Source organism: Cyprinodon tularosa, unplaced genomic scaffold, assembly GCF_016077235.1.
Source record: "Cyprinodon tularosa strain WSP-4 unplaced genomic scaffold, ASM1607723v1 ctg102, whole genome shotgun sequence".
Lineage (NCBI taxonomy): Eukaryota > Metazoa > Chordata > Actinopteri > Cyprinodontiformes > Cyprinodontidae > Cyprinodon > Cyprinodon tularosa.
Genome location: NW_024037805.1, coordinates 1,180,247 through 1,208,013, shown reverse-complemented (window position 1 = coordinate 1,208,013; position 27,767 = coordinate 1,180,247). Strand labels below are relative to the sequence as shown.

Below are 27,767 nucleotides of genomic sequence, written 5' to 3'. Positions count from 1 at the left end.
TTTTTTTTTTCCTTTTTTTTACGCTTTATGGGGCAAAAAAAATAAATAAATAGAGGAAATGGCTATTTTTTGATTTAACACGGAACCAAAAACCGGAAGCGGATGTTTCCCTGATCATAGTTCGCTGTTTCTCTGCTTTTCAAACCAGGAAGATGGATTTGCTGTCTCACAACTGGATTGTATATTTGACTATATGTTTGTTTTTCACTGGTAAGTTTAACAATTAGTTCTGAGCTTATGAGCCCACATATCCAGTATAACTATAAATGTCAATTTCTTTTATTACGCTCGCTAGGTAGATGTTTCTGTGCCGTAGCTAGCTGGATGCTAAGCTTGTTAGCTGTAGCGACAGCTGCCCTGTTGAAGTTTAATCTGCATTTTAAGATCATTTACGGAGGTTTACCAAAGACCTTCATGGCTGAGAATAACTTTTATACCTCTGAATGGAGACCAAGACAGAAAATAATGACATATTGTCTTATTAAATGACAGCTGTCTTGGTTAATCGAAAACAAAGCTGAAGTTGGTTGACTTTTCGGTGCACCGGTTAAAGGCTATTTTGGTTATAAACAAGGCTTATATTAGTGTTTTTAAAGTTATTAGACTTTAATTTTTAATTATTTTAATCAAATTTATTATGGTTCTTTATTGTTTTTTTATCTCATCTGGAAACATTTTAATCAGTCTGTCACCAAACCAGATGACTTTTGATTGTAAAATCTGAAGGCTAGGCTATCCTGTATGACAGATTGAGTTTAAATGCATATTATGGAGCTTGAAACTTAACCCAGCCTTAATAAAGTTTAAAAAGAAAATCCTTGTTTAGTAAAACAGGGATGTGCTTTTCCTTCAAAGCTATTATCATGATTTAAAAGGAACTTCAAACAATGGACTCAAAATCTAAAAGTAAAAACTGGGTAAACCTTTCGGAAAATGTACTTCTGTAAATATCCGTTATTTGTAAAACATAGGGTTTGACCATTTAATTAGCTTCTTTTGATCCTGAGCTGATCAAATCAAAGGTGGATCAAAGTAAAAGAACTACACCTCCGAACCGGAAGCCAACTTCAGTGTGTTGTAGCCTGGCATCAGCGTGACTGCTCGTGATTTTTTTTCCCCCAGTGAAAAGGTGGAGATTTAGTCCCACAATGAACTCCTACATTCATTTTTATTTTAATTTGAGTGAAATCCCGCTGTCACACATAAAAACAAACAAATCCACATTTATAAGTTAAAATAATACACAATTTAATGGAAGATAATCCCTTTTCTTTTCATAATGTATTCTTAATTATGTCATTTAGTAATTATAGAATAAATATGGTTATCCCCCCTAACCATCTTCAGCCCTTTAGAGATTTTTAAAAAGAAAATCTCATAAATATTCTGGGAATAGTTTATTTTTTTATTCAAATAGCAAACATACCTAAATTATTTACCAGAAGTTAATGTGTATTAATAAATATGATAAAGCGTGTAAAAGTGTTAGTATTTCTAAGTGATGTTCACTTTAAACCGTTACTCCTCACTCCCAATTTTTAAATCAAATAGCTGACTTATTTGAAGAAAGTTTGAGCTGTTAGACTTAGATGTTGTCTGAGGGCAGCCGCCTTGCATTAGGATGGAATCCAGCCTTCCCCTGCCGCATTCTCATGTTCCCTTGTGCAAGGCACATGTTTCCGATCTGCATACCAGTGTGTGTGTTAGTGCTTGCTATAGGGTGAACATGGCTGTACTGTAAGGCACTTTGAGTGCTCAGTAGAACTAAAAAAGTATTATATGACCTTTGTCCATGTAACACTGGTGCATTACCTCATATATCACTTAAAATCCTTACAATGCATTTAAAAAGAGATAAATAAAAGGTCCTTTAATTTAACCTTTTCTGATTATTACTTTTTTCTTTCCTTCCTTCTAGATGTCAGTTGCAATTCAATGGAAAACAAGATTTACATCAATCTCAACTACACTATGCCTTGCGTACGACTTCTTAATGCAACTCATCAAATAGGTTGCCAGTGTGAGTATAACTGCGCATATGTTTAATTTTCAGAGTTTTCCGATGGGCAGAGGCGAACAAAAAGCTTCCCCTGTCCACATGTCCACATCCACATGCTAAAGTTTGCTTTTTCAAGTGAATCACTGACTCATAAAGGTGTTTTTTTAAATGTATAACCAGTAGAAGCAACAATACATTGCCTTGTTCAGGAGAAGAACAAAACAATGCACTTCAAATCTTAAGGTTTAAAGGTGTAAACATTTCTGTGGTGTTCTTTTACATGTAAACGTTGATAATTATATGTAAGCAATTTCAACTCTGCTAAAGGCTGCTTGGTGCAAGCCAAGATTTACAATTAAGCTCATACAGGAGGAGCAAATTCTGCAAAGTCATCAATGCAATCACATGGTTTTCCTTAAATAAAAAAACTTTAACCAATCTAACTGTATGATCTGGGCTAATTGTCTCTTGATTCAATTCAATTCAGTTTCTTTATATAGCGCCAATTCACAACACATGTCATCTTAAGGCACTTTTGATGAATTGATTCAAAGTTTTCTATCTAAGGAAAACCAGTTGATTGCATCGGCTTATTGACTTGAAGGCAATCCCTCACACTAAGCATGCTTTTAGTGACAGAGGAGAGGAAAAACTCCCTTTTAACAGGAAGAAACATCCAGCAGAACCAGGCTCAGTGTGATCGGCCATCTGCCGAGGCCGACTGAGGTTCAAGGAGACAGAAGCAGAGATAGAAATAGCAGCTGTAAAAGGCGGCCCCGTCCAGGAAACACACAGCCAGGCAGACGAGCTCCGAGCCAGCTCCCATGCCAGAGGACGAAGAGAGCACATCCAGCCAGTCACAGTCAGAGAAACAGGACTTCACTGGAAAACAGGCCGATCTCCAACATCTATTAACAAGGGTGTTGATGGAAGCAGCACAGCTGATGTTTCTCTCAAGGATGGAGTCAAAGCCAAACAGGAACAGACCAGATGAAGCTACTATGAGAAAAAGCAGAGAGAGCCTAACAGAGATCTGAACTAACAGATCCTGCAGAGTAGGAGACTAGAGATAGAATTAAGTAAAAAATTATGAAATAGGAGTCCCTATGTCTTCTAGAAGTCTAAGCCTATAGCAGCATAACTATAGAGATAGCTCAGGATAACCTGAGCCACTCTAACTATAAGCTTTATAAAATCTTTATCCTAATAATGTGTTGTGAATTGTTGGTATATTATTCAGCTGAATTGAATTATATCACTGTAAAATCTTGAACTAAATAAGACTAAATGGTACAAGGACCCAAAACGTGTTTAAAAGTTCTGTCTTATTTGGGCAATTTGGGGATTATTGATGCAATTGCTTTCTTTCAGAACTGTTTTGCCTAAACCACACGTAGCAGGGATTAAAAGACAAAGAATCTACCGTACACCGCTTTTAAAAACAACACTTAACATCTGGGAGGTTTTTTTAAGTAAATTTTTCCTCCATACCAACTCACAGAAATACACTATTGTGCGTTTTTGTTTAGTTTAGTTTTTTTACTTCAGCAGACGCGTAGGGGCCACTTTAGAACCAAAACTTGTCGGCCAATCAGAATCCTTTAAAACATCCATGACTTCCTCTTAGGAATGAGTCATGGATCAGTGATCAAAAATTAATAAACAGTGTTTAAAGAAATATAAAAAATCAGAACCTCTCTGACAAAGTTCCTTTTAAACTCCACCATATCTCCAATGGATAAACAACGGTGAGTCGGACACGTGTGACGCAGAGAAGCAATATTTGTCGCCTGTCATTAATATTTGTCTTTTTCATCCAGGCCTAAAACTTGAGGGTTTTTAAATAACTACCACTATATTGTTCTTGTTTCTTCAGGCATTTTAGACCTAGTAACTAGCATGCATGTTATGTGGTTAGAAAAAACTCTGTAAAGTTGAAATGTCCATATAAAACATGCAGTCCACAGTGTGTAGATAATTGAGGATAAAAACCAGATAAAATTACCTTGTATTTGCCTCATTTTAAATGCTTCATACTAAAACCTTTCTGATAAATAGACATTCTGTGGATAAGGTCGACTTCCAGGACATTTACTGTGTTCGTCTGCCATTAGGTACCAATATCTAGTCTCATCTCTTCATTTAGCATCTTTGTCAGGTGATGTTGGAGTTCTTCATGTACTGGAGTCAGAAGACAACCTGGACTTGGTGCTTCGTTCTGGTCTCCACCCTCCTTACATGGTCATTCTGGAGACTCCACTCTTTACCAGGTACAGTTTGCAGCTGTTATCCAGCAGTGGATGTAACGATGCTAGAGGTTAGAAGTTTAGTTTCCCAAATATAAAATAGATTAATCAATAAAATGAACTAAAACAATCGTTCATGGCAAAATAAAATTTTTTTTTTTTTACCTTTACATACTGTAGGTGCATGTAGCTATATTAAATTATTCTTTCAGTTTGCATTCATATCCTTTAAGCGTCTGTTTCTTTTCTTTTTGATGATTATGACTTTCAACCAATGGGAACAAAGATATATAAGTTTTTTGGAAATTAAAATGTGAAAGAAACAAAAATCATTTTGTTTCTGTTATGTCACAAACGTAATGGGAAGTGTTGGCCTAGTGGTCAGAGGAGTGTGCCTGTGCTCCGATAAGGTTGCAGGTAAAAGAAAAACTTTTTCCACTCTGAGGGGAGTGGCGGCCTAGTGGTTAGGGCATAGAGCTTGGAATCCTGAGGTTGTGAGTTCGAGCCCCACTCCCACAGACTGACACTCTGGGTAAATCCCCCTAATAAATGACAACAAAAGCTTAAAAAACAAACAAAAAACTACCCGGTTTGATCCCGCAGCCTGTACTCTGGGACTCTGAGCAAGACCCTTAACCCTCACTCCACCACACGATGGCAGCCCACTGCTCCCCAAGGGGATGGATTAAATGCACAGGTACATTTCTCCAATGTGAGATCAGTAAAGTTGAATTATTATTATTTATTAGGCCCGAGCAGCAAAGCGCTGCGAAGGCCTATTGTATTTCGAAAGTTTCTTATTATTATTTTTCTTTTCTCACTTCGAACGCATTTTACAGGGACTTCGCATATTCAAAAACTCAGGAAAACGTGGCAGTAAATTGTCCCCCGCGTGAAATAGCCGGTCTATAATGGAATCCAAAATGGCCGCCCCCAAATTACGCCACAGCGCCCCCTAACGTGAGTTGGGGGAAACTGTAAGTCCCAGAGATCTGAACTTTGGCACACAGGTACATCTCCTCAAATCATGAAAAAAAGTCTCTTGGAGGTATGCTCTAAAACCCACAGGAAGTCAGCCATTTTGGGTCAAAGTGCGATTTTTGGCCATTTTTCATTTTCGCTCATGTCGAACTTTAACGAACTCCTCCTAGGGATAATGAGCTATCGGCTTCAAACTCGGTAATTATGCAGTTAAGGCATTGGAGATTAAAAGTTATCAAAGGTTTTCGTTTTTGAGCATGTTTAAGGGGTCCCCAGGGGCCCCAAAGTTAGGCTACTTTTGAAGAATTTCAAAGTTGAATAACTTTTACAAAAAAAATTCAAATCAAACCAAGTTTGGCAGTAAGGAGCCCCTTTGGGTGCTTGACCATACTGGATGGTCAAATGATGACATCATCTAAGTCCCGCCCCCTAAGGGAAGAAAGTCACTTTTTTCACTTGGGAGGGTCCCTTTCAGTCATTTTAAACACCAGCACCTTGAAACTTTGTCAGATGATAGAAAACATGTTGGTCTAACTTCGTTTAAAGCACAAAGATTTTGAGTTAAATGATGTTGCCATGGTGACCTGGCAAAGTCAGGCGTTTCGCCGTGACCATACTTTTGGCTCTCATCTCCTCATAGATCCTTCAATCTGCACCAAAGTCACTAGGATGGAACTTGGTCCAAGCCCACACAAGAATCTAGGCCAATAATCGATGGGCGTGGCTTACTTTCTATACAGCGCCCCCTAGAAAAACTAAAACGACCAGCCCCAAGCCATGCAATGACTTAGGATTATGAAAGTTGGCACACCTGTTACACACCCCAGGACCTACAAAAAAGCCTCTTGGACCCATGGTCTAAACCCCACAGGAAGTCGGCCATTTTGGATTGAAGTTCAAATTTTCACCGTAATTTAGCATTTTATAGCCTCTATATTTGAACGAACTCCTCCTACAGCTTTTGAGTCACAGGCTTCAAACTAACTCCAACTTGACTTGAGGCATTGGGGATTAAAAGTTATCAAAGGAATTTTTCTACATCAAAGCATGTGGGCGTGGCCAGGCGTCAAACTTGGTCATTAGACAGGGAAACAAAGGGTAAGCCCCGTGCCATGTTATGACTGAGAGTTCTGAAACTTGGACCACTTATGTAACCCCTCAGGACCTACAAAAAAGTCTCTTGGGGCCATGGTCCAAATCACACAGGAAGTCGGCCATTTTGAATCAAAACAATCACTTTGCTTTTTTACCTTCGTGACCTATTTGAGCGAACTCCTCCTAGAGCTTTTGAGTTACAGACTTTATATTCACTGTATAATGACTTGAGACATTGGGGATCAAAAGTTATCAAAGGAATTTTTCTACATCAAAGCATGTGGGCGTGGCCAAGCGCAAAAATTGGTCACTAGGCAGTGAAACAAAGGGTAAGCCCCATGCCATGTTATGACTGAGAGATATGAAACTTGGACCACCTATGTAACCCCTTAGGACCTACAAAAAAGCCTCTTGGGGCCATGGTCCAAACCCCACAGGAAGTCAGCCATTTTGAATCAAAACAATCACTTTGCTTTTTTACCTTCGTTACCTGTTTGAGCAAACTCCTCCTAGACCGTTTGAGTTACAGAGTTCAAACTTACTCCACCTTGAGCTGAGGTACGGGGGATCAAAAGTTATCAAAGGAATTTTTCTACATCAAAGCATGTGGGCGTGGCCAAGTGTCAAATGTGGTCCCTTTGCTATGAAACACAATGCAAATCCCAGGCCATTTTTTTAATGAGAGTTATGAAATTTGGTACACATATGTAACCCATCAGGACCTAAAAAAGTTATATTGGAGCCATGGTCTAAACCCCACAGGAAGTCCGCCATTTTGAATCAAAGCCATCATTAGCTTTTTCATCTTTATATTGTATGTTAGCTAACTCCTCCTTGAGCGATTGGGCTGCAAACTTCTAACTTGCTGAGCCTAGACTTAAGACATAAGGGATCAAAAGTTATCAAAAGATTTTTGCTGTGACAAACCATGTCGGCATGGCCAAGCATCAAAATTAGACTTCTCGCCATTAGAGTATGACTAAACTGCCTCAGGCCCTGCTTTTATTAAGGATTATTAAATCTGTATAACGCAACAGGATGCTCAAAAAAGTCAATTAAAGCCATGGTCCACACCCAACAAGAAGTCAGCCATTTTGGATCAAAGTTACCATTTTCTTTTTTTAAGTCATGACATATCTGAGTGAAGGGCTCTTGGTTTTTTTTTAGTTAGAGACTTCAAATTAACTTTACATGGACTATAGTCATAGCAATTTAAAAGTTATCAAAATTATTATTCTACATGGAAGCATGTGGGCGTGGCTAAGCATCAAACTGTTAACTCCAGTCATACAAAGCCATGCTTTTAGGAGGAGGAGAAGGATGATGAGGATGAGAAACAAACAGCAGTAGGAGACGCAGTGAGAGCAGCAGCAGGAAGAGGAATATGAAGAGAAGGAGCACAGGGGGAGGAGGATGATTAGGATGATAATAAGAAGAAGTAGAAGGAAGGGGAGGATTTAGAAAAGCAGCAGAAGGAGGGGAAGGATGAAGATAGGCAGGAGCAACAGGAGGATGAGGAGAATGAGCAACACAAGGAGGAGGAGGGTGGTAAGGAAGAGAAACAGCAGAAGGAGAATGGGGGAGGATGAAAAGAAGCAGGATAAGGAGGATGAAGAGGATCAGGAGAAGCAGCAGCAGGCAGGGGATGAAGAGAAACAGCAGCAGCAGGATGAGGAGAAGGAGATGCAGCAAGAGCAGCAGCAGGATGAGGAGAAGGAGATGCAGCAAGAGCAACAGCAGGAGGAGGAGAAGGAGACGCAGCAAGATAAGCAGCGGCAGGAGGATGATGAGGAGAAGCTGCATTAGCAGGAGGATGAGTAAGAGGAGGAGAGGCTGCAGGTGGAGGAGAAACAGTGGCAGCAGCAGAATAAGAAGGAGGGGGAGGATAAAGAGAAGCAGCAGCAGGTATAGGCTGAAGAGCAGGAGCACAGGCTAGGAAGGAGCGTGGAGGTGGAGGTCGCTTGGTTCCAGCGATCGCAACATACCAGGCGGTGCGAGCTGCGAGGGCCGCGCAATGCCACTTGTGGCTTTAATTATCATTATAATCCTAAAAGTCTAGGTCAGGGTTGCTCAAGTCCAGACCTGAAGAGCTACCATCCTGGAACTTTTTGATGCAACCCATTTTTAACACACCTGATGAGTGGCTCCTTACCATGCCTCAGCTGGGCTAAATGAGGGGATTGATCCTTTCGATTCAGATGTGTTAGAGAAATTATACATCAAAGGCTATGTTCACACTGCAGGCCTTGATGCTTAATTCTGATTTTTTTGCGTTGCTGTTCACATTTCCATATATATGCAACTTGTATGTGATCTCCTGAGTGAACTGCAGTCATACAACGCAAGTGTCCCGCATGCGCAGTAGAGGAAGCAATGACATCACAAGCAAGCATGCTCTGTGTTTACGGAAGTAAAGATGGATGGTAGTGCTGGAGAACATTTAGCAAACTTTCCCAACCTTAAAAACCTTAAAACTAAATCTTTCCAAGATAATTAATTATAACTACTACCCTCCGCATTATCGTCCATCATTGTTGTTGTTGTTTTTTTGCCACTTCTGCGTCGCATTTAAAAAGATCAGATTGTATCGGATTCAGGCCCACGTAGCCAAATGACCTGATCGCATTGGAAAAAATCAGCTCTATGTTGTTCAGATAGTCATGAAAAGATCAGATCCAGGTCAAATATGGGCGAAAAAACAGATTTGGGTCACTTCAGGTTGCGTGGGAACGTAGCTCTAAAAGTTCCAGGATGGAAGCTCTTGAGGACTGGACTTGAGCAACCCTGATCTAGGTAGTGAACAGCTGAAGCTCTTAGTGCCTGGATGTTGCTCTGCTGAGCTGTTCAGGAAGCCCAGGTTGGTGTTATTGTGTCCTTTAGCTCATCTGTTCAGGTTTGGGTCATTAAAGAAGGGATTGGATTATAAAGAGCTCTAAAGGTTCCTGACTTTGGACCTGGTAAAACTGCGGTTAAATTGTGCTTTCCAATTAAAACAGCTTGGATTGAAAACCTCTCCCTTTCCTCCAGACTTTAAATCTTATTTTGAAATGAAATATAAAACAGACTCTCACCTGAGCAACAGCTCAGTGGTTTTCTCCTCAAACCTCTTCTGGTCGTTGTCTGTAGGTCAGATGTTAACGCATGAGCGCCACATTTTAGACCGTCTCTTCATACGTCTGTCTGTAGGGGCTTTTATCTCTGTATTTCCAACAAATATTCTCAAAGCTGCTGTTTTTACACTTTTATCGACTGTTTCTTTTTTCCTTACACCAAACCTTTTATTGAAAAGCTCGGATACAACCATCCGTACACAGCAAGCATCTTTAACATTCATTTTAGGCGACTTCCTGCTTAGTGTCATTGGTTTAGTTATTAAACTTTCACCAATTTTAAGCTACGAGCATTAAAATAAACCAAAATAAAATGCTTGAAATGTGCGGCCTTGTCTGCAGTCCATTCATAGATTTCATTCTTTCACTTAGTTGAAAACCTACGTAAATGAACTTTTTTTCTGAGATGCATCGGTTCATTGTTTAACTCCTGTTGTCGTTGTTGAATTCCCGTCCCTCAGATCCATCATGATGAAGCTGAAGAGCGGCTCCAAAAGGGTGGCTGGCGTCGCTGTGGTGGAGCCCAGCGCCAATCCACCGCAGGGCTTCTCCCCGCACACTAAATGTCCCAACGAGAACACAGGTGGGTGGAGAGTCGGGTGGAAACAGATGGAGAGAGAGAATGCTTGAAGGCAAAGATTTGTAATGCTGAATACTTTGGGCCTCATTGTTTGAGACAAATATTTTGTAAACATGAGGAGAAACATGATCCCAAAGTTCAGTTTAAGGTGTTGCCCTTTGTAGTTAATGACATTATGCACTATATGCTCAGCTGGACGATGAGGTATGTTCCTTGAACAAATCTTATGTATTAGATACATTTTTATTTAAACATTTTTGTTAGTTTTGTGTTTTCACAAATTGTACTCTGTGTTGCCTATCATCTTACATGAGTATGGGATACGGAGCAGGAACAAACAAACAAACAAAAAGTAAATAAATAAAATTAAAGGAAGTCGCCATACAATGTGATATTCACATTAAATCTTGGCCGTTTCTCAATTCACAACGCGAGTATGGACTCCAGACCTGTGTCCTCTCCAAGTTTGTTCTTGAGAAGAACACACGAAAGTCTGGACTCGGGGAGAACGGGAGCACGCAGCATAAATATGGGTCAATTGGAACAGAAGCGTAGTCATGACGTCACCACACGCTCGGCTTGTCTGGAGCTGCATTTCACCTCCTATTATTAATAGTCTCTAGATAATATTAAAAAATTCTGACTTTTTTCATTTATTGGGTGAATAATAGTTATATAGTTAATAGTAGTTTTGCCAAATAACACACACAAAAAAAAAAAAACGCCATTAGATCCAGTGTTACTTCACACACGGCTATGCCGAGAGAGGGCTGCTGCAGGGATTAGCCCTGGCTGTACCGTAAAATCAAGGGCCCAATGTAAAAAAAAACGGTGTTCCCCTTTAATACTCTGAGCTCTGTGACTGCTGCTGCCGCAGTGCATGCTGGGACAGCTGTCAATCTCAAGAACGGACCAGTCTGCTCTGATGCATGCTGGGTAAAGAGGGCGGGGCGAGAACAACATCCGGGGACTTTGTCCGTTCTCGGTCTGCTGTTGTTGTGAATTGGAACAGTACTGGGAATGATGACGCACAAGTACACAGATTGGGAATCAGCACATGTCTTCATCGGCCGGCAAAAATTAACAGACATATTTAAAGCCTCACATCAACACAATCATATCAAGCCAGGTGATCAAATAAAGAAGAATTATAATACAAAAGGAGGATGTTTATCAGTTAACATCTGGTGAGCCCTTCCACTTTATAGGATTCTGACCTCTCATCACAAGTTGTGTCATTTAGTAATAAATACATTGATGGTTTAATGCTAAAAGCAACAAGCAAATAAAGGCATCCAAACAGGATTCCAAACAAGGATCAAAATCCTTCTTTTTTTTTTTTTTTTTTTTCTCCTCTTCCCAGGCGTGTACTCGGAGAACTATGGTCCCAGTCTGGCCCACTGCAACACAACAGAGTGGAACCCCCTCGGAAACGGCTTGTCCTACGAGGACTTTGACTTTCCCATCTTCTCCCTTAAAGACGACAATGACACACAGGTTATACGGCAGGTAAAGGTTTCAAACGTTTATTTGTTTTTAGGACAGAAACTGGATAATCTGACCCAAACCCTTCCTCCCATTACGCAATTTATAAAAGATCAGATGTTTAGCAGCTGGGCGGATAAATGACAGCAGTAGAAAAAATAAATCATAAGTAATTATTACATAATATTTTGCAGCAGAAGGAAAAAAAATCAAGGATATTTTAGATTTCCATAGTTTACTTTCTTAAAATGAAATTCTGAGTCTTCAGTATTTGTGAGAGACGAGAGTGAACACATATGCGGTCGAGACGGAGACCATCAGAAGTCAAGAGGAAAGTAAAACACATGCAAGAAGTGAAACATTACAAAAACATTACAGAAATATAATTTCTAGAGGTGGTTCATTTCACGTTGTTATTTAAAGGTGTCGATGTAAAAGGAACTAAATATTCGTAGACGCAAAACCTGTAAGATTATTGTTTAAAACCCATTTAAAAAATAATTTTCCCCCAACTTGACAGCTATAAACAACTTCCTGTTGGTTTTTATAGGAAATAGTTCTAACAAGGGCTGCAACTAATGATTATTTTCCAAATTAATAATCTGTCATTTAGATTAATATTCGAATAGCCAAAGGTTCCTAAAGATTTTTTGTGAAATTAAACCAGGTAAATCTTTTCCACTCGAGGAGTTCTGAATAGAGCATATTGACAAACAAAAATTATAGTTTATCTTAAATAAAATGCATATATGTGGGGTTTTTTTTTGCAGTCCTGGTATAATTACTGCTCAAAGTGTGTTGCTCTGTCAGCTAAGGGCATGTTTTACAGCCTCTAAACTCCAGTAAATGATTAATCGATCACTAAATTAGTTGACAATTGTTTCAATCGATTAATCAGATAAATTGTTTCAGCCCTAGTTGTAATATAGCAAAATATGGAAAATTTATTAATGTTCATTTTGCCAGTAGGTCCCTGCAGTTGGATTATGGAAGCCCTTTTTTTCCACGACAAAATGTGCATGTTTTCTTAAAGTTATTTGTAGTGAGGTTAATAAAATAAAATTTGTTCTGGAAACGGAGACTCTTATTTTTCTCCTCTTTTGGCAGCTATTTGGATTAAAGATTATAAACTTTGATGTACAGTGATGCCCCTTAGCTTTTTTCAGCAGATATTACCTTTTTTTTTTTAGCTGACTAAAAAAAGATTGGAGTCTTTAAAGATGCTATGACTTCAGTCCTCGAGAGCTTCTCTCCTGCAACATTTGCATACATCCCTGCTCCAACACACCTGAATCAGTTGAATGGGTAATTGACCAGGCTAACAGGAGGTCATTTAGCCGTCTGATGTCTGTGCGATGGAGCAGGGATGCATACCAAGGTTGGAGGATTTGGCCAGCAGGGTACTGAAGATGCAGACCCCTGTTTAAAGAAGAACTAACTATTGCATGTGTCTGCTTGATTCTCAGTGCTACATGGACCACAACCGCGCATTGAACGGCAGCGACCCGCAGTACCCTCTGTGTGCCATGCAGCTTTTCTCCCACATGTCTGCCGTCACCAACACGGCCACCTGCATGAGGAGAAACAGCATCAGTTTCAGCATTAGCCCAGGTAATCCCACAGCATCACTAAACTGAAACGACTTCAAATGAACTGACGGTTCATTCGTTATGTAGTGAAATGTTTTCAGAAACTTGTTTTTTGTTTGTAATACATTTTAATGTATTATTTTTATGTCTGCTTCATCTTTCAGAAATGGTTTGTGATCCGCTGAGTGACTATAATATTTGGGCCCCAGTTAAACCTTTGAACACCACAGAGAAAGGCCACAAGGCGGGGGAGAGCGTGGTCATCGCATCAGCCAGGGTGAGTATCGGTTATCTACTGTGATTTTTTTAAAGCAAATATGATAAGAAATGAATTTTCAGATCCTCATAAACAGAGCAGCACATGTTCCTAAGCTGATGCGAGAAAATAAACTAATCATATGATGGCAACTTCGTTTGTTTGTCCTTTTCAAAATTCTTAACCCACACTGATGTATATTTTTCTTCTGAAGGTTTATGACTTTGATGATTTTCTTAAAACATTTTATTTCAATCTGAATTTTTTTGTGTGTTTTTAGCTTGTTCTGTATTGCATTATTTATAAATACAAGTAATAAAAACCTTTAGGACGTCCAAACATCTATTTTTAAATGTAAATCTCATTGAATAGTGAGGAAAAAACATCACAAAAAAAATCTAATGTTAAAACTCTGGAAAAGTGTTTGTGAATTTCATTGTTTTTTAATTAGGAAAAAAAAGAAGTATAAGAAAAGGGGAAAGTCGTTATTTGCATTGCATTGAGGACTAAATGACATCAGAAATCAACTGGTAGCGGGTGAAATTAACTATAAAATCAATGTGAATAAAAATATTCTTCCTGGTTTAAAGATGCAGTCACATTATCTGCCCTGACAAGAAGATTAAAAAACATTTGATCGTAATAAAATAAGTTTATATACACCAAGCATCCAACATGATGGGGTTTAGATATTTTTTAGGCTAAATCTGATTTCAGCACCGCAGGTGGTGGGCAGATATAAACAGATGTTACGCCATCTGCTGGCAGTACTGCTGAACTACCAGAAAACCAAATGGTGAGGCTGTAAATAGAGCCTGGCTGTCCTGCAGTGCCTCGCTGGAAAGCAACGGCTCGGCTTGGTCCAGCCGATATTGATTAAATAAAGTGATCTGCAGCAACTCTAAGTTCTAGTGATCCCTCCCTAGAACCTAATATATATATGGAACCTATATGGGTCGCTCTGTCAGCTAAAGGCATGTTCAGGAGTCTCTACTCTCCAGTTAACGATTAATCGATTGATAAATTAGTTGAAGATTATTTCATTAATCTGATTAATTGTTTCAGCCCTAATAACGTTTGCATTCATCAGCTATGCAGCTACATCTGAACGCCTCTGCAAATTTAGCTCTCGCTTCAGTGAACCTCAACATTCATACAGCTCTACGTGTGCTTTTCAAGTGACATCCCTTCTGAAATCAAATCGTTTTGGTTTCTTTACCCTTGGAGGTGCTAATAGCTTAACTGCTGTAAGCTACTTCTTTGTTTACCCTCTGTGCAAATGTGCACTGTCCTACATCTGTTGTTAACAAACACAAATGGCTTTATTTACTAACAACTTACGCAGAAACAATGCATTAAACACAAAATAACAAATAAAGCAGCAGCAGGACATGAACTTTTTATTCCACCAGAGTTAGTTGCTGGCATATAGATTTAAAACATTTTATATAACGTGACTTTGCACTTTTAATGATGACATCTTTTATCCCTTTTCGGCGTTCCATTGTAAATAATTGCTGCAGTGGAACAAAAACATTTATGGTAACATTAATATTCTCCCTCATAACATAAGTTCTCCACATTTTTCAAAGTTATACATAGAAGATTGTTGCCACATATTGATTGATGTAAATAAATACGTCACCTGACGGCTGTTTCCTGTCCTTTCATGTCTTCAGCTTGACAGCCGGTCCTTTTTCTCTGACATCGCCCCCGGAGCAGAGAGTGCAGCCTCAGGCCTCGTCACCCTGCTGGCGGCTGCTCACGCTCTACGAAACGCCACCCAGGAGGCTCAGCTGAACCGCACCATCTTCTACACTTTCTTCCATGGGGTCGGTTTACTGGCCGTCTTTAACAAATATAACCCCATTGATTTACTTTCTGCAACTCTGTCCACTTGAAACAACGATCTCCTCTACCCACAGGAAACGTTTGACTACATCGGCAGTTCGAGGATGGTGTTTGACATGGAGAGGAATCAGTTCCCTATTGATCTGGACAACATTCACTCAGTGCTGGAGATTGGACAGGTTTGTCTTTGAAGCCTTATTTTTTAAAGTCAGTCTTCTCCAAATATGCCGCACCGACTTCTCGTCTTATTCTTCGTCTTTTTAAAAGGCAGAAAGGTTTTGTGGTGTGAAAAAAGTGTTTCCATAGCGGTTTAGTGAATTATAACAATTTCACTGCAACCGAAAAAAAACACCTCACTTAATTGTAAAAACTTTATATTGCAAAATTGTGGAGTTTTTACAAAATTGCAGTTTCCTTCAGCTTTTTCATAATTATATTTTTGTGATATTCAATGGTTAATGGAAATGCAGCTAGTGTCTAGTTCTCTTAGATTTCCCAGTCCAACCCAAAATATTCTTAATCCACTTATTAGTTTTGAATATGATCTTTATCCGGTGTTCTGTCAGATCAGCATACCCAGAGTCAATACGCATGCGCAGGACGCCAGATTTTTATACGTCTGACACTATAAGTCTACTAGGCTACTTTATTCATGCGTGATATGATAAACAAAACGTTGTAGTTGAAGGTAAACACACAAACTTACCAGAAAAGCACACTGAAAGTCAAGTAGGCTAGCTTATTTATGTAACAAAAAGTTTTAGTCTGAGGTAAACAGATTTAAAGCTAAACTGCTTTAAACACAGACAGCCTCACCTTCTGTGTTCTCTACTTCACACCCTGACATAGCAGCTAACCTGTCCGATTGTCATACTGATCTGAAAATGTAACAGAAGTTGTTTAAAGTTGTTCCCTTTGTGCATTATTACTATGGGTATGCTGGTCTGACGGGGTATGCTCACTGGAAAAAATCGAAATCTTAAAATAAGTGCATTTGTTCTTGAATTGAGGATGTAAGTGAGACACTTTGCCAATGATACCAGACAATTTACATTTAAAACTAGAAAAAAAATTACATTGTCTTATTTTAAGTACATACTATCTAAAAATCCTCATTCAATTTGGAAATTATTTTATTTACCTGCTCAAACTAAGAGTGATTACACTTAATTTAAGAAATGGTGACTTATTTCTAGATCGGTTTTACGGTGCTGATCTGACAGAACAGCGGCCATTTTAACACTGCATTAAAAAAAGAAAATCTATATTCATTTATTTAATATTACTTGTGGGGATTTGTAATTTGTTCATCTTAATTATTGTAAATCATGAGTTCATTTGAATTCCTTTTACAGGTGGGATTGCTCTCCAACTCCAAGCTCTGGCTCCACACAGATCCTGTCTCTAGGAGAAATAGCAGCATCGAGGAAGAGGTTTGGCTCTTTGCTTCTCACATACAGTAGTAATTCAGTTCACTTTATTTATGTAGCGCCAATTCACAACACATGCCATCTGAAGGTACTTTACAGCTCACCAGATCATTCAGTCAGACTGATTCAAAGGTTTCTAAGGAAAACCAGTTGATCGCATCGACTCATTGACTTGAAAGCAATCCCTCACACCAAGCATGCTTGTAGCGACAGAGGAGAGGAAAAACTCCCTTTAACTGGAAGAAACCTCCAGCAGAACCAGGCTCAGTGTGAGCGGCCATCTGCTGAGGCAGACTGGGGTTCAAGGAGACAGAAGCATTAGTAGCATTAGTAGTAGCAGTTTAAAGTTCCCCCCTCAGGCCTAAGAGTGAGATTAGAGAGAAGAAGACTGGCCTCTGAGGGGAAGTTTAAAAAAAGGTAAACAAAGCTGTTGTAATTGTTCACAGGATGTGTTTAGATGCGATTATTGTCATCATCTAAAAACATTTTTATCACACTATGCTGTTGAAGTATTTTTTTTTTGTAAGTATGGAAACCCACTATATATTTAAATCAATATTTTTTTGGCAGCGTAAACTAGAGATACTCTATAAAGAGGTTTAAAGGCACATTGAACATTCATACTTAAAAAAACGACAGAAAACCTTTTAGGTCTGGGAACTTTTAGTCTAAAACATGGTAGGAACATGGTGGGTTCTGGCTCTGAGGTTCTAGCTGATAGCAGATCAGATCTTTTTTTTTTTTTAAACTCACAGATGACAGCTGCAGAGAAAACTCACTCATAATTAGGACCTGGTGACCGTTTTATACTTGCAGCACAAGTGGCTGAAAAGTGGAAACAAATTTATATCATGAAAAAAAAAAATTAAATTAAAGAAATGTATATTTGTTTGTCTGCATTAAAATAGCCTATTTACAAAAAGGGATATAGAAGAAGGGATATAAGCACTAAAGCTGGGCATACACTACGATTTCTTTGCCTTTTTGTCGTGCAAGAATTTTTCCAATGTCGCACAATGTGAGAACATACATCGTGAGCTGTACATTTTTAAACCATGCTATTTTGTCGTACAATTTAAGTTGTAGCTGCGTGCAGCAATTGTAAATATCGCACAGTGTATGCCCGGCTTAAAGGAGCTTAAAGGAGAAGTCAGCAGGATCTGTGCACCTAGCGTGCAGCGGTCTGTCTGCTCCGTTCAAGGTCTGGCAGACGTTCAACAGCGGTGATGTTTCTGTTTGTAACTTTATTTTTTAGACGGACATAAATAGTTACTAAAGTAGAAAGCATAAGATAAAGACGAGCACAGAAATTTCACTTGAAATGTGGCAATGAATTTCAGATGAAATCTATTTTCATATTTCTATCTATTTATTCAGTGTTTAATCAGTAATAAAGTCTTTCATCCCTTTTTGTTGTTGGATTAAGGAAGAATTCAGTGGTTTCCCTTTAATTGATCTGCTGCAGGTGAAGAACCTCATCACCAACCTGCAGGTCGCTGCTAACGGTTCGAACGTCTCTGTGGAGGAACCCGCCGCCACCCAGCCGCTGCCTCCTGCGTCCTTCCACAGGTTCCTGCTAGCCCGGCCGTTCCCTGGTGTCGTCATTGAGGACCACAGCTCCAGTTTCACCAACAAGTAACTTTTAAAAACACGCGACCCAGAATACTGTGGTGTTTCTGCCACTGGTTTAAGGTACTGATTGGTGTCTATGTGCAGGTATTACCAAAGCATGTATGATAACCCCGAATACCTGAACCTGTTGTTCCCTCCTGATCTGACCCCTGAGGAGCAGCTGAACCACATCTCAGACACTGCAAAGGTAGAAATATAGATGATAGAATGGCTTCTTCTTCCCCTATAGATTGTAGTTTAGATCAAAGACAAAAACTGTCTGAGCTTTAAATCTTTCTGTTACTCCATCATTTATTTATCCATCTCTCTATCCACCCATCTTTATCCATCCATCACATTTTAAACCTATTTTCTGTTCTTTGATTCCTCGTTAGTCTCTGACTGAGGTGGCGACCCTCGTGGCTCGAGCTCTCTTTGTTCAGGCTGGAGGAGAAAAAAGCCAAATCAGCACCATTAAAGCAGATGAGCTGACGGTAAGGCTATGATCTACCTTGACGCCTGGTTCACATAGCAGGTCGATCCCATCGCCAATAGGGGAAGTCCGACATATCGGATTGTCTTGGGCTGATGTCCTGCGGTGTTTCTAGACTGCAAATTAAGTATAAAACCTTTTGAAAGTGACGTGCAGCCAATCAGAAAGCAGCTCCTGGAAAAGAAAACAACGTCTACCGACTTCTTCTCTTACTGTACTTTTTTTTTGTCAGAATTAATCCTCAAAGTATCTCCATTGCTTCTTCCTCGTTGGAATGTTGACATTGTCGTTGGAACACCTTTTTTATTTCACAAGATTCTGTGAGACGTCCTGTCTTAACATCTCATTAGCCGTTAGCATGAGCACCAATAATCGAATTGAAGGCCTGATCAGATTCTAATCTTATTTACTCCGATCTGAAATATATTTTATTCCTAAACAGGGAGGTTTGCTGAACACCATTCCTGATTGGTGTCCATGTCCATTCTTTGGAGTAAAATAATCTCCACTAACATGCGTGAAATGTCAGTGGCATTGTGCAATTTTTCTGGAAAAATTAGGCAGTTCTATCTATGCTAAAATTATTTAATCTGATCGAAACCGTGGTACATGTATAGAGGACGTGCAATCAAATAACCTATGTCTGTTAACGCTACCATGCTGGACGACCTATAAAGCACCTGCATACCTGGCAATAATACAGCGAGATGTTTAATACAGAGATTTAATCCAAAACGGGAGGAGAATCTGCCAACCCTGCATCGCCAAAATATCTTCAACATTTTTAGGTAGGGAGTTAATAAGCTGCTAAATTGCAAAAAGTTCTCTTGTTGCAGAGCAGGATCTCTATAAGCTAGCTTGTTTTCACTGATTCATGACTGCCATCGTTACATCCCTGACTTCATCTACCACCACTTGAATAGTTATTTGCTGAATCACCAGATTTACTTTTCAGGAAAAACATTGAAGGTTTTAAAAGGTTTAGATTTCTATAGCTATTTTGTGTAAACCAAGCAGGGGAAAGTTCTGAGCCATGGCAGCGAAAGGAGCGAAGCGTGGTGGACGTACTGTGCATTTGGGTTATAATCATAGTTAGCATTTCAGCTATTCAGCTATAAATTCCTGGTAACAGATAAAACTCTCCACCTTTTTTTTGACTAGCGTCAGAGGCAATTTCCACAGCTGTCCAAATTAAATTAATCTCTATAACCAAATTGTAGTTTAACAACTGTATATAGGTTGTTTTTTCTCCAGGTGCACAGTTTTAAATTGTTAAAATACTTTTTTTTTATCGTTTATCTTTTAACTCTCTTTCTAAGGTCCAAATTTGTGTGACCATTTTTTTCTATAATCTTTTTGCTGCTGTAACCCAGAATTTCCCCACTGTGGGACAATAAAGGGATTTTCTATGCTATTCTATTCTGTTCTATTCTATTCAATTAAATTGTTTGCAGCAAATTCTGCTAGTTGGTTTCAGCTGCTTCTTAACGGCAGACGCCCGTTTCACTCACCTTTCTGGGTCTTTAGGAAAGCGATAGAATGAGATGGCGCCCTTTCTTCCTTGTCGGTTGGTACACCCATATGCTAAACACGAGATTAACATGTTTTTGTTGGTGTTTTCAAGGTAATGTGGGGGAAAACTGCCATGGCTGTTAGTCTTTTTCTATATATGTAAAGTTTGTTTTGCTTTCCAAGGAGGCGGAGTCCCGGGTGTCACATGATTGGCTAAAGTCAGCTGCACGTCCCCTGTACACTCGTTATGACTGGATCGTTTTATTTAGTGCTTCTTTAAACAGAGATTTAGAATTTCAACAAAGGTTTAGATCGGATCGGGGGGGGTTTTGTGCATGCAAACTAGGGATGGAACGGTTTATGAAAACCGTCCGAACCGTTCGGTTCTACTGTCTCGGTTCGGTTCACGTGTGTTGCGTTCGGTTCATGCGCTGCTCCTTTTTCTCATAGGCGAAGCGATTACACTCCAGAGCAGAAGGTGGCGGTACTGAGACCAAAGCCAACCACCAGTAGTAAACAAGAAGAAGTAGCGAAGCAGAAAAAAACAAACAGTTGTGGGCATGGCGAGTGGGAAAGAACAGGAGTTGGAAGACGCGCCAGCAGCACTTTATAGGTCTGCTGTATGGGACCACTTTGCATTTAGAGTGACCTACGATGACGGCGGAAAGAAAGTGGTGGATAAAAGTGCAACAGTGTGCAAGCATTGTGCAACACGTTTGGTTTATGCTAACAGCAACATGACCAACATGTCAGGCTAACTATCAACATATACCGAACCGAAAACGGTGACCCAAAACCGTGAACCCGAATCGTGGATTTTGTGAACCATTCCACCCCTAATGCAAACATAGCTGTTTTTATTTATTAATATTTTTCTGGTTAAAATCAGCTGGTGTGTGACGTGTTGTGCTTGCACCCTGTAGAGCTGTACCCGTTTTATCTCAGATGTTTTTTATCGCCATGTGGGCTCGTTTTTAAAACCACTGACCTTTTTAAAATCTTGCTGTGTAAACTGGGCTTAAACTCTGTCTTTCTTTATACCACCATACAAGCTAGGTTAATTAACTTACACTCATCGTTTATTTATTGTTGTTCTTACATCCAACTTATTTCTAACCTTTTGATTTCATCGCAGAGAACAAGAACCGAGTCGGTCTCTAAGAAACTAGACACTTATTTTTTGAATAAGTTGCACTGAGCGCTGTAGTTTTAGCCTCTACAGGTTTAATAACCTTTAAGATGAACAGTTCTTAGTAAAGTTAGCATAGCTTTTTTATAGTTTAGACTTAATGTGTTTGTGCTTTGCTTTTCTACACTCTAAATAATAAATGTCTGCCCTGTTGGAAATGAAGTTTAGACTCTTTATGTTTACAGTTTTTGTTATTGATATTATTTTTCTATTTTATGTTGAGGTTGCCATAAAAAATACTTTTTTTTTAATGTTTCAGCTTTTATGTTGCTTCTAGATGTACATATAGCTCTTTAAAGTTATTCCTATTTTAGGCCAGTAAAGCCTAGAATGAAGTTAATAAAAGATAGGTTTTGGATTATTTCAATGATTAATCCAAACCTAGCTCTGTGTGAAAGTTATTTTGCACCTTAAAAGCTCAGCAACATTAACTGCTATCATTTATAACTGCTGTTAGTCTTTTGTGTCTCTCTGAAGGATTTAATTCAGCCATTTTACAAAGAGGCTGGTGAGCTCAGGATGATTATCCCAAACATATTTATCCTTAGGATCACATACTGCTGACCAGAATCCAGTTTGCTGGTTGAGAGCAACATTTTTATCAACTTTTATACTCTGTTCCAAGTTATGCTGGGATTCTTTTACTAAAGTCAGATGTTTTCATCAAAGCCTTTCTGGTTTATTATAAATCCTGTAACAATAAATTCTTGGTTGCTTGTCAGAAGCATGTTTCCTCAAGTCATAAGAACTGTATAAAGCTTATTAGTTTTGTTTTTTTTCTTTCCCCAGGTGAGCCGAATGCTTTACAGTTTCCTCATATCATCAAATAACTCTTGGATCCAGGAGATAATCAGCCCAGAACATGTGGGCCATCTAAGTAAGTTACCTTTGGGGTGTTTTCTGAAACAAACAAAAAGCTGTTCTTGCTTTACATTTTGTTCATGTGTGGTGTTAGTTTGTTTTAATCTGACGTCTCAGTGCTAAAATAGAACTCTTTTACATTCAGAAGTCAGCCAGTTGGTTAATTGAGTCAATTTTTGTGTAATTTAACCCTGATATTAATTTAAAAAATGAGACTTTTGGTTCACAGTTTAAGGGGATGTGAAATCTAAAGGGTTATAAGTGATCTACTTTGGATCGGGCTTTGGATATTTATGCTGGTCTTTTCTGTTAGACAACCAGACTACAAACTTCTATATCAGTGTGTTGGACCAAACCAGTTTGCCGGCTCTTCTGGTCAAGCAAATGTTGGCTAACCTGACTGGGATCACGGTCAACGTCACAGAGGAGGACTGCAGGAACCAGAGAGAGAACAAAGACGACACGGAGAGCCAACATGTGAGATCTCCAGCTTTCTTTATGACACCATCTTCATTATTTGGCCTTATTTATGCTACTTTTTCAGAAATCAATCAGAGTAATCAGCTTGTAAAAGTATAGATAATAAGAACGGATGGTAAATATGTAGAAACTAGTATAGTTCTGATTTTAACTCAATATAATGTTTGTTTTTAATTGAAGAAACGCCATCAGCTAAATTTAAAGGTTGTTATGAAGTTTAACCAAGTTTGAAAATGAACGCTTTGAAAATAACAATAAAAGCATCATCATCCAAAAGTTTTTATTTAACTGTTAGATTATAACCCCCCCTGTTCTAACTCCCTCCCTCCCCCTCAGCTGTACAAGTACCTTTGGGTTCAGGGGGCAGCAGCTCCCAACGGCACGCAGCGGGAGGGTTTCTGCATCCGCTCCACCGTGTCGTGGTCCAAAGCGTTGTCCCCGGCCTTCGAGCTCGAGGACTACACCTCCAGTATTTACTCAACATGGACGGAGTCCAGGTGGAAGAAAATCAAGGGACGCATATTCCTGGTGGCCAGCCATGACTTGGAGGTAAATCGGTCAGGTTTCGTCCCGCAGCCATCTGTCCTGCAGTTTCTGAATTATGGATTAATCTTCCTGTTTAGTAGCTGCAGAGATTGTGCTTTGCTGGGCTTCTGGTGGGATTAACGTCTTAGACTTTGATGCTTCTGAGTTCATTTTTTGTAAACACTGGATTTTTTATTTTGGATCATAATTAGTTAAAGTATTTTGTCTCAGATATCAGATCAAACTTATTTCTCTCTCTAACTAACAGATAAAAATGTATAAATATACCATATAGGCCTGAAAAAATTCATCGGATTAATCGATTATTAAAATAATCTCCAACTAATTTAGTAATCGATTAATTGTTAACTGGAGGATAGAGACTTTAAAACATACCTTTAACTTACAGAACGACTCACTTAGAGCAGTAATTACACCAAACACATTTGCATTTAAGGCCCCGTCCACACGAAGTCAAAACGAACACGAAACGCTGATATTTTCCAAAACGTTTGCCGTAAAGACGGAGACGTAAAATAAATGTGAGCGTCCACACGAATGCATGAAAACGCTGCAAAATGTATGCCAGGCCTGTAAGTGGCGCTGTGGTGCCAAAGCAAAAATAAGCGACGAAATGTTGGGCATGCGCACTAATATTTATACATGGTTGCCCTGTGGGTCCATTTTCGTGGTTCAGTCAAATTCAGGTGATGCACTATGTCGTCGATATTGCTCTGTTCTTCCTGGAGATATTCCAGAAGAAGAAGATTCTGTTGTAAGCCCGACAGCAGGGTGAGTAGCATTAGCAGCGCCATTGTTGTTGTGATACTGGTCGCGCATGCGTGTTTAGAGGCGCCGCTATGACGCATGCGTGTAAAAAAAAATATGCGGTTAGAGCGTAAAGATGGAAACGCGAAAACGGCGTTTCAAAATCTTCCCACTCTGAAGGCTGAATAAAAAAAAGATCGTTTACAGACCCCCGAAACGCCGGCTTCGTGTGGATGAGAGGCTGGTTTGGTGAAAAATTTGTGCGTTTAGGCCAGGGTTTGACTTCGTGTGGACGGGGCCTAAGTTCTAAAAAAAAAAAGCGCTTTGTCTGTCAATATGCTCTACTTCTCAAGTGGAAAAGTTTTAGTTTTACCTTTTTAGTAAAAAATTAAAATCTACTTTAAGGAAGTTTTGCTATCTAATTATTAATTGGTTAAAAAAAGCCACAGTTTGTGGATTATACTCATAGTAAAGGTGTTTTCTATAAGGAAAACTACCGGATAAATCTGGAAATAAAAGTGTGGAAAAGTCTTTAATTTTACATTGGAAATGATCTAAAAGTGGCTGTTTAATATCACCTCTTTGTTTATTAAGCAGCGGTGTGTCAAATGCACCCAGTCATTGGCTTATTGTGAGGCAGCCTTCCTGCAGCAGAGCAGAGCTCAACTAACAGCCATTACTTCACTCCAGCAATAAACGTAAATCTGTCCAGATGTGACAGAGATGGATCGTGTTTCTTGAAGGAGCTTCAAGTCTCTGCACGCTCAGCGGAGCATCGTGCTGAACTAAATGAGGGCCCCTCATCTCTGCTATCACTTCACTGGAGGTGGAATTTTAAATGGGGTCTCGGGGCAAAACGTGACGGTTAATTTGAAGCATCCTAGAGTTCGTCAGCCAGATGTTCTCTCTTCAGAGCAGAATTTAAGAGTTAACCTCATATTTGGCCTCCTTTAAATAAAAGTTTAAATGCCATTTCTCCAGAATCAGCCTGCATTAGATGTAAACATTTAGAAAAATTCAATTCAGTTCATTTCTATGGCGCAAATTCACAACATGTCATCTAAAGGCACTTTACAGTTCAACCAAATTGATTCACAGTTTTCTATCTAAGGAAAACCAGTTGATTGCATCGGATCATTGATTCAAAGGCAATCCCTCACACTAAGCATGCTTGTAGCCACAGTGGAGAGGAAAAACTCCCTTTTAACAGGAAGAAACCTCCAGCAGAACCAGGCTTTAGAACATTTAATAGGAGTTGATAAAGTTTTCTAAGGTTAAGCTTTTCTCCTCCAGATGTTGACGCTCGGCGTGGGGATCGGCGTGCTGCTGACGTCCCTCTTGCTGACGTACATCATCAGCTCCAAGGTAGACATCCTGTTCAGCTCAGGGCGGGAGCCCACCAGCGCCACCTACTGATCCACAGGAAGACGTCTCCGGCCTGCCACCACTACAACCCCCACTACTACTACTACTACTATAACAACCGCTAGTACTACTTCTGTCCCAAGCAGACTTTAAAACTCGGCACATTAAGGTACACAGACAGCTTTGAGTCAGCAGCGCAGTCGGGCCGGTTCTAAGACCCACTCTGTGTTCATGGACTCACCCCGGTGAGGTCGGAAGCCAGGACCGGAGTGGACTGGATGGATCTGGACTCCTCAGGGTCAGAAACACTGGTCAGGCACCAGAGGGGCCCTGTCAGCGGACAAGATGTTCATATTTCTCTGGAATTTCCTTTTTTTTTCATTTCTCTAACTTTTTAACGTGGAGGAATGTTTTTGTTTACTGTGTCTCTGAGCGATTGTGTGTGAGAAACATTCGGACTGCCTGATCTAGTGGGTGAACATTTGCACGGGTGTGTGAGTGCGAGTTCAGAGCCTGAATTTCGGGGATTGCGATGTATGTGCAATACTGAAGCTATCTTCTGTGTAAATGTAAGTAAATTATCAATCAGCTGTAATGATTAAAAAAAAGCCACTTTTTGAGCCGATGATCAGCTTTTAAAATTCCTATTTACGCTTTAAACTGACCTGGAAAGGTAGGAAATGTAAACTGTCGTGCAGCACGTGTTTATGTAGTGTTTTATTTGGAAAATATCAGTAGGAAAGTTTTTAGGGAGAAATTTAGAGTTTTAACACTGAAAACGTGCTGGTACTCTCTGCACTCCCACAATTCCTCTTTTTCAGTCCTAGGATCATTTTTGGAAGCATTATGCAGAAAATGCAAGTTTTTATTTAATTCTATCAATTGAATGGCTGGAATAAAAAGGTTTTGGGGTCTTGAAGACAAAATAAATAAACATTTTCTTTTTTCCCAGAGTGTATTCCCAGAGTTTGGTTTGTGATGTGTTGCAACATGTTGAAGCTGTTAAAAAGAACTGAGCTGATAGTAGCAGTTTATAAACTGCAGTAATAATACTGTGGCTTTAGTTCACCACAGTAGCCATAAAAACCGGTTTGGATCTGCGTCATTTTATTAGAACTTAGATGCTTTCCTCTTCCTTTGGTGTGTTTTATAACTTTTTGTGGACAGAGAATTCCCATGACCACAGCCAGCAGCTGGTTGCTTAAAATGCCGCTTTCACGCTGTTAGCATTCAGCTCCCTGGAATCTCTGCGTGTTTAATAAGATTAATATTTTGCAAGAACAAGGAAATGCAGTTTCAGTGCTCTGCCTGAAAACTCCCTCTACAATAATTCAGCATCGTCTGCCTTCACTGAAATCAAGTTTTGATCCTTGGATCGTCACATTTCTGACTTTTTGTTTACTTTTAATGTACTGACCGTTTCCCTCCCAAACATCTTTTTAATATTGTTTAGAAGCTTTTAGACCTGGTTTGGATCAAGTTTTTCAAACTTTCCTAGCTGCTTTCTCATCATTTTCTGTTGATTTTTCAAAAAAATTTATAATTCTCCATCTCTGAACAACAAAAATGACATTAATAATAAAAAATAAAGGTTACACTGTATTCATATCTTCTTTTTTTAAACTATAAAAACAAAAAACAATTTATACATAAATAGATAAAGAAAAGCCATCATTCATACTGCTCATCTTGTTTCTTGAACTTAAACTAATTGATGTCCATATAAGGTTTATTTTTTTTCAAGGTTGACGACTTCTTCAAACGAGGAATAGAAAATTAAGCATTTAGACCTATTTTATAAATATAAAAGCTGTTCTTTTCTTTATCAATTACCGATCCTTGTGATTTGCAAATAGGAAATGAGTAATAATTAGTAATGAATGAATGTTGGTTTTCTTTGAAACTGGTTCTCTGAAATTGATATTTAAAATAAAATGCATTCTATATTTTCTGTCTTTGTTTATGCATGAACGCACATTGATTCAATAGCTAAAAATCTAAAGGTTTATCTTTTTAAATGTGTTCTTGAGGCTATTCCCTTTAAAAAGGGCCTATATAGGCGTCCAAGCACAATGATAAACAGATAAATTACCTGATTTGTCCTTTTTTAAAATCAGATTTTATTAGATATTAGTTTTAAGCAATGCAATATCACACTCGTGCATCTGCAAGTAAATAATAATATAGCTGTTAATTGAAGATGGACCTCTCCTTTCTGACATTCACATAGGAAAAATTCAAAGGAAAATGACCTGAAACTCTGTCCTGTGATTGAAGACTTTAGACGGTCGGATTAGGCTCAGAGTGTCAGGAAGTTCTCTACAGAGGCAGCCCTCTCTAT

General features: G+C 39.2%; 1 protein-coding gene across 1 annotated transcript; it reads left to right on the top strand.

Moving 5' to 3' along the window:
• The first annotated feature begins 106 nt into the window (after positions 1-106).
• On the top strand, positions 107-26,384 carry ncstn (nicastrin). The gene is made up of 17 exons (XM_038279504.1): positions 107-210; positions 1,919-2,020; positions 4,146-4,269; positions 9,893-10,014; positions 11,375-11,520; positions 12,963-13,107; positions 13,250-13,362; positions 15,021-15,173; positions 15,267-15,371; positions 16,548-16,625; positions 18,088-18,257; positions 18,339-18,441; positions 18,629-18,727; positions 22,217-22,304; positions 22,602-22,765; positions 23,105-23,317; positions 25,355-26,384. Exons 1-17 carry the CDS (start codon positions 153-155, stop codon positions 25,475-25,477), a joined length of 2,106 nt encoding a protein of 701 aa, XP_038135432.1. The 5' UTR covers positions 107-152; the 3' UTR covers positions 25,478-26,384.
• Positions 26,385-27,767: the final 1,383 nt, after the last annotated feature.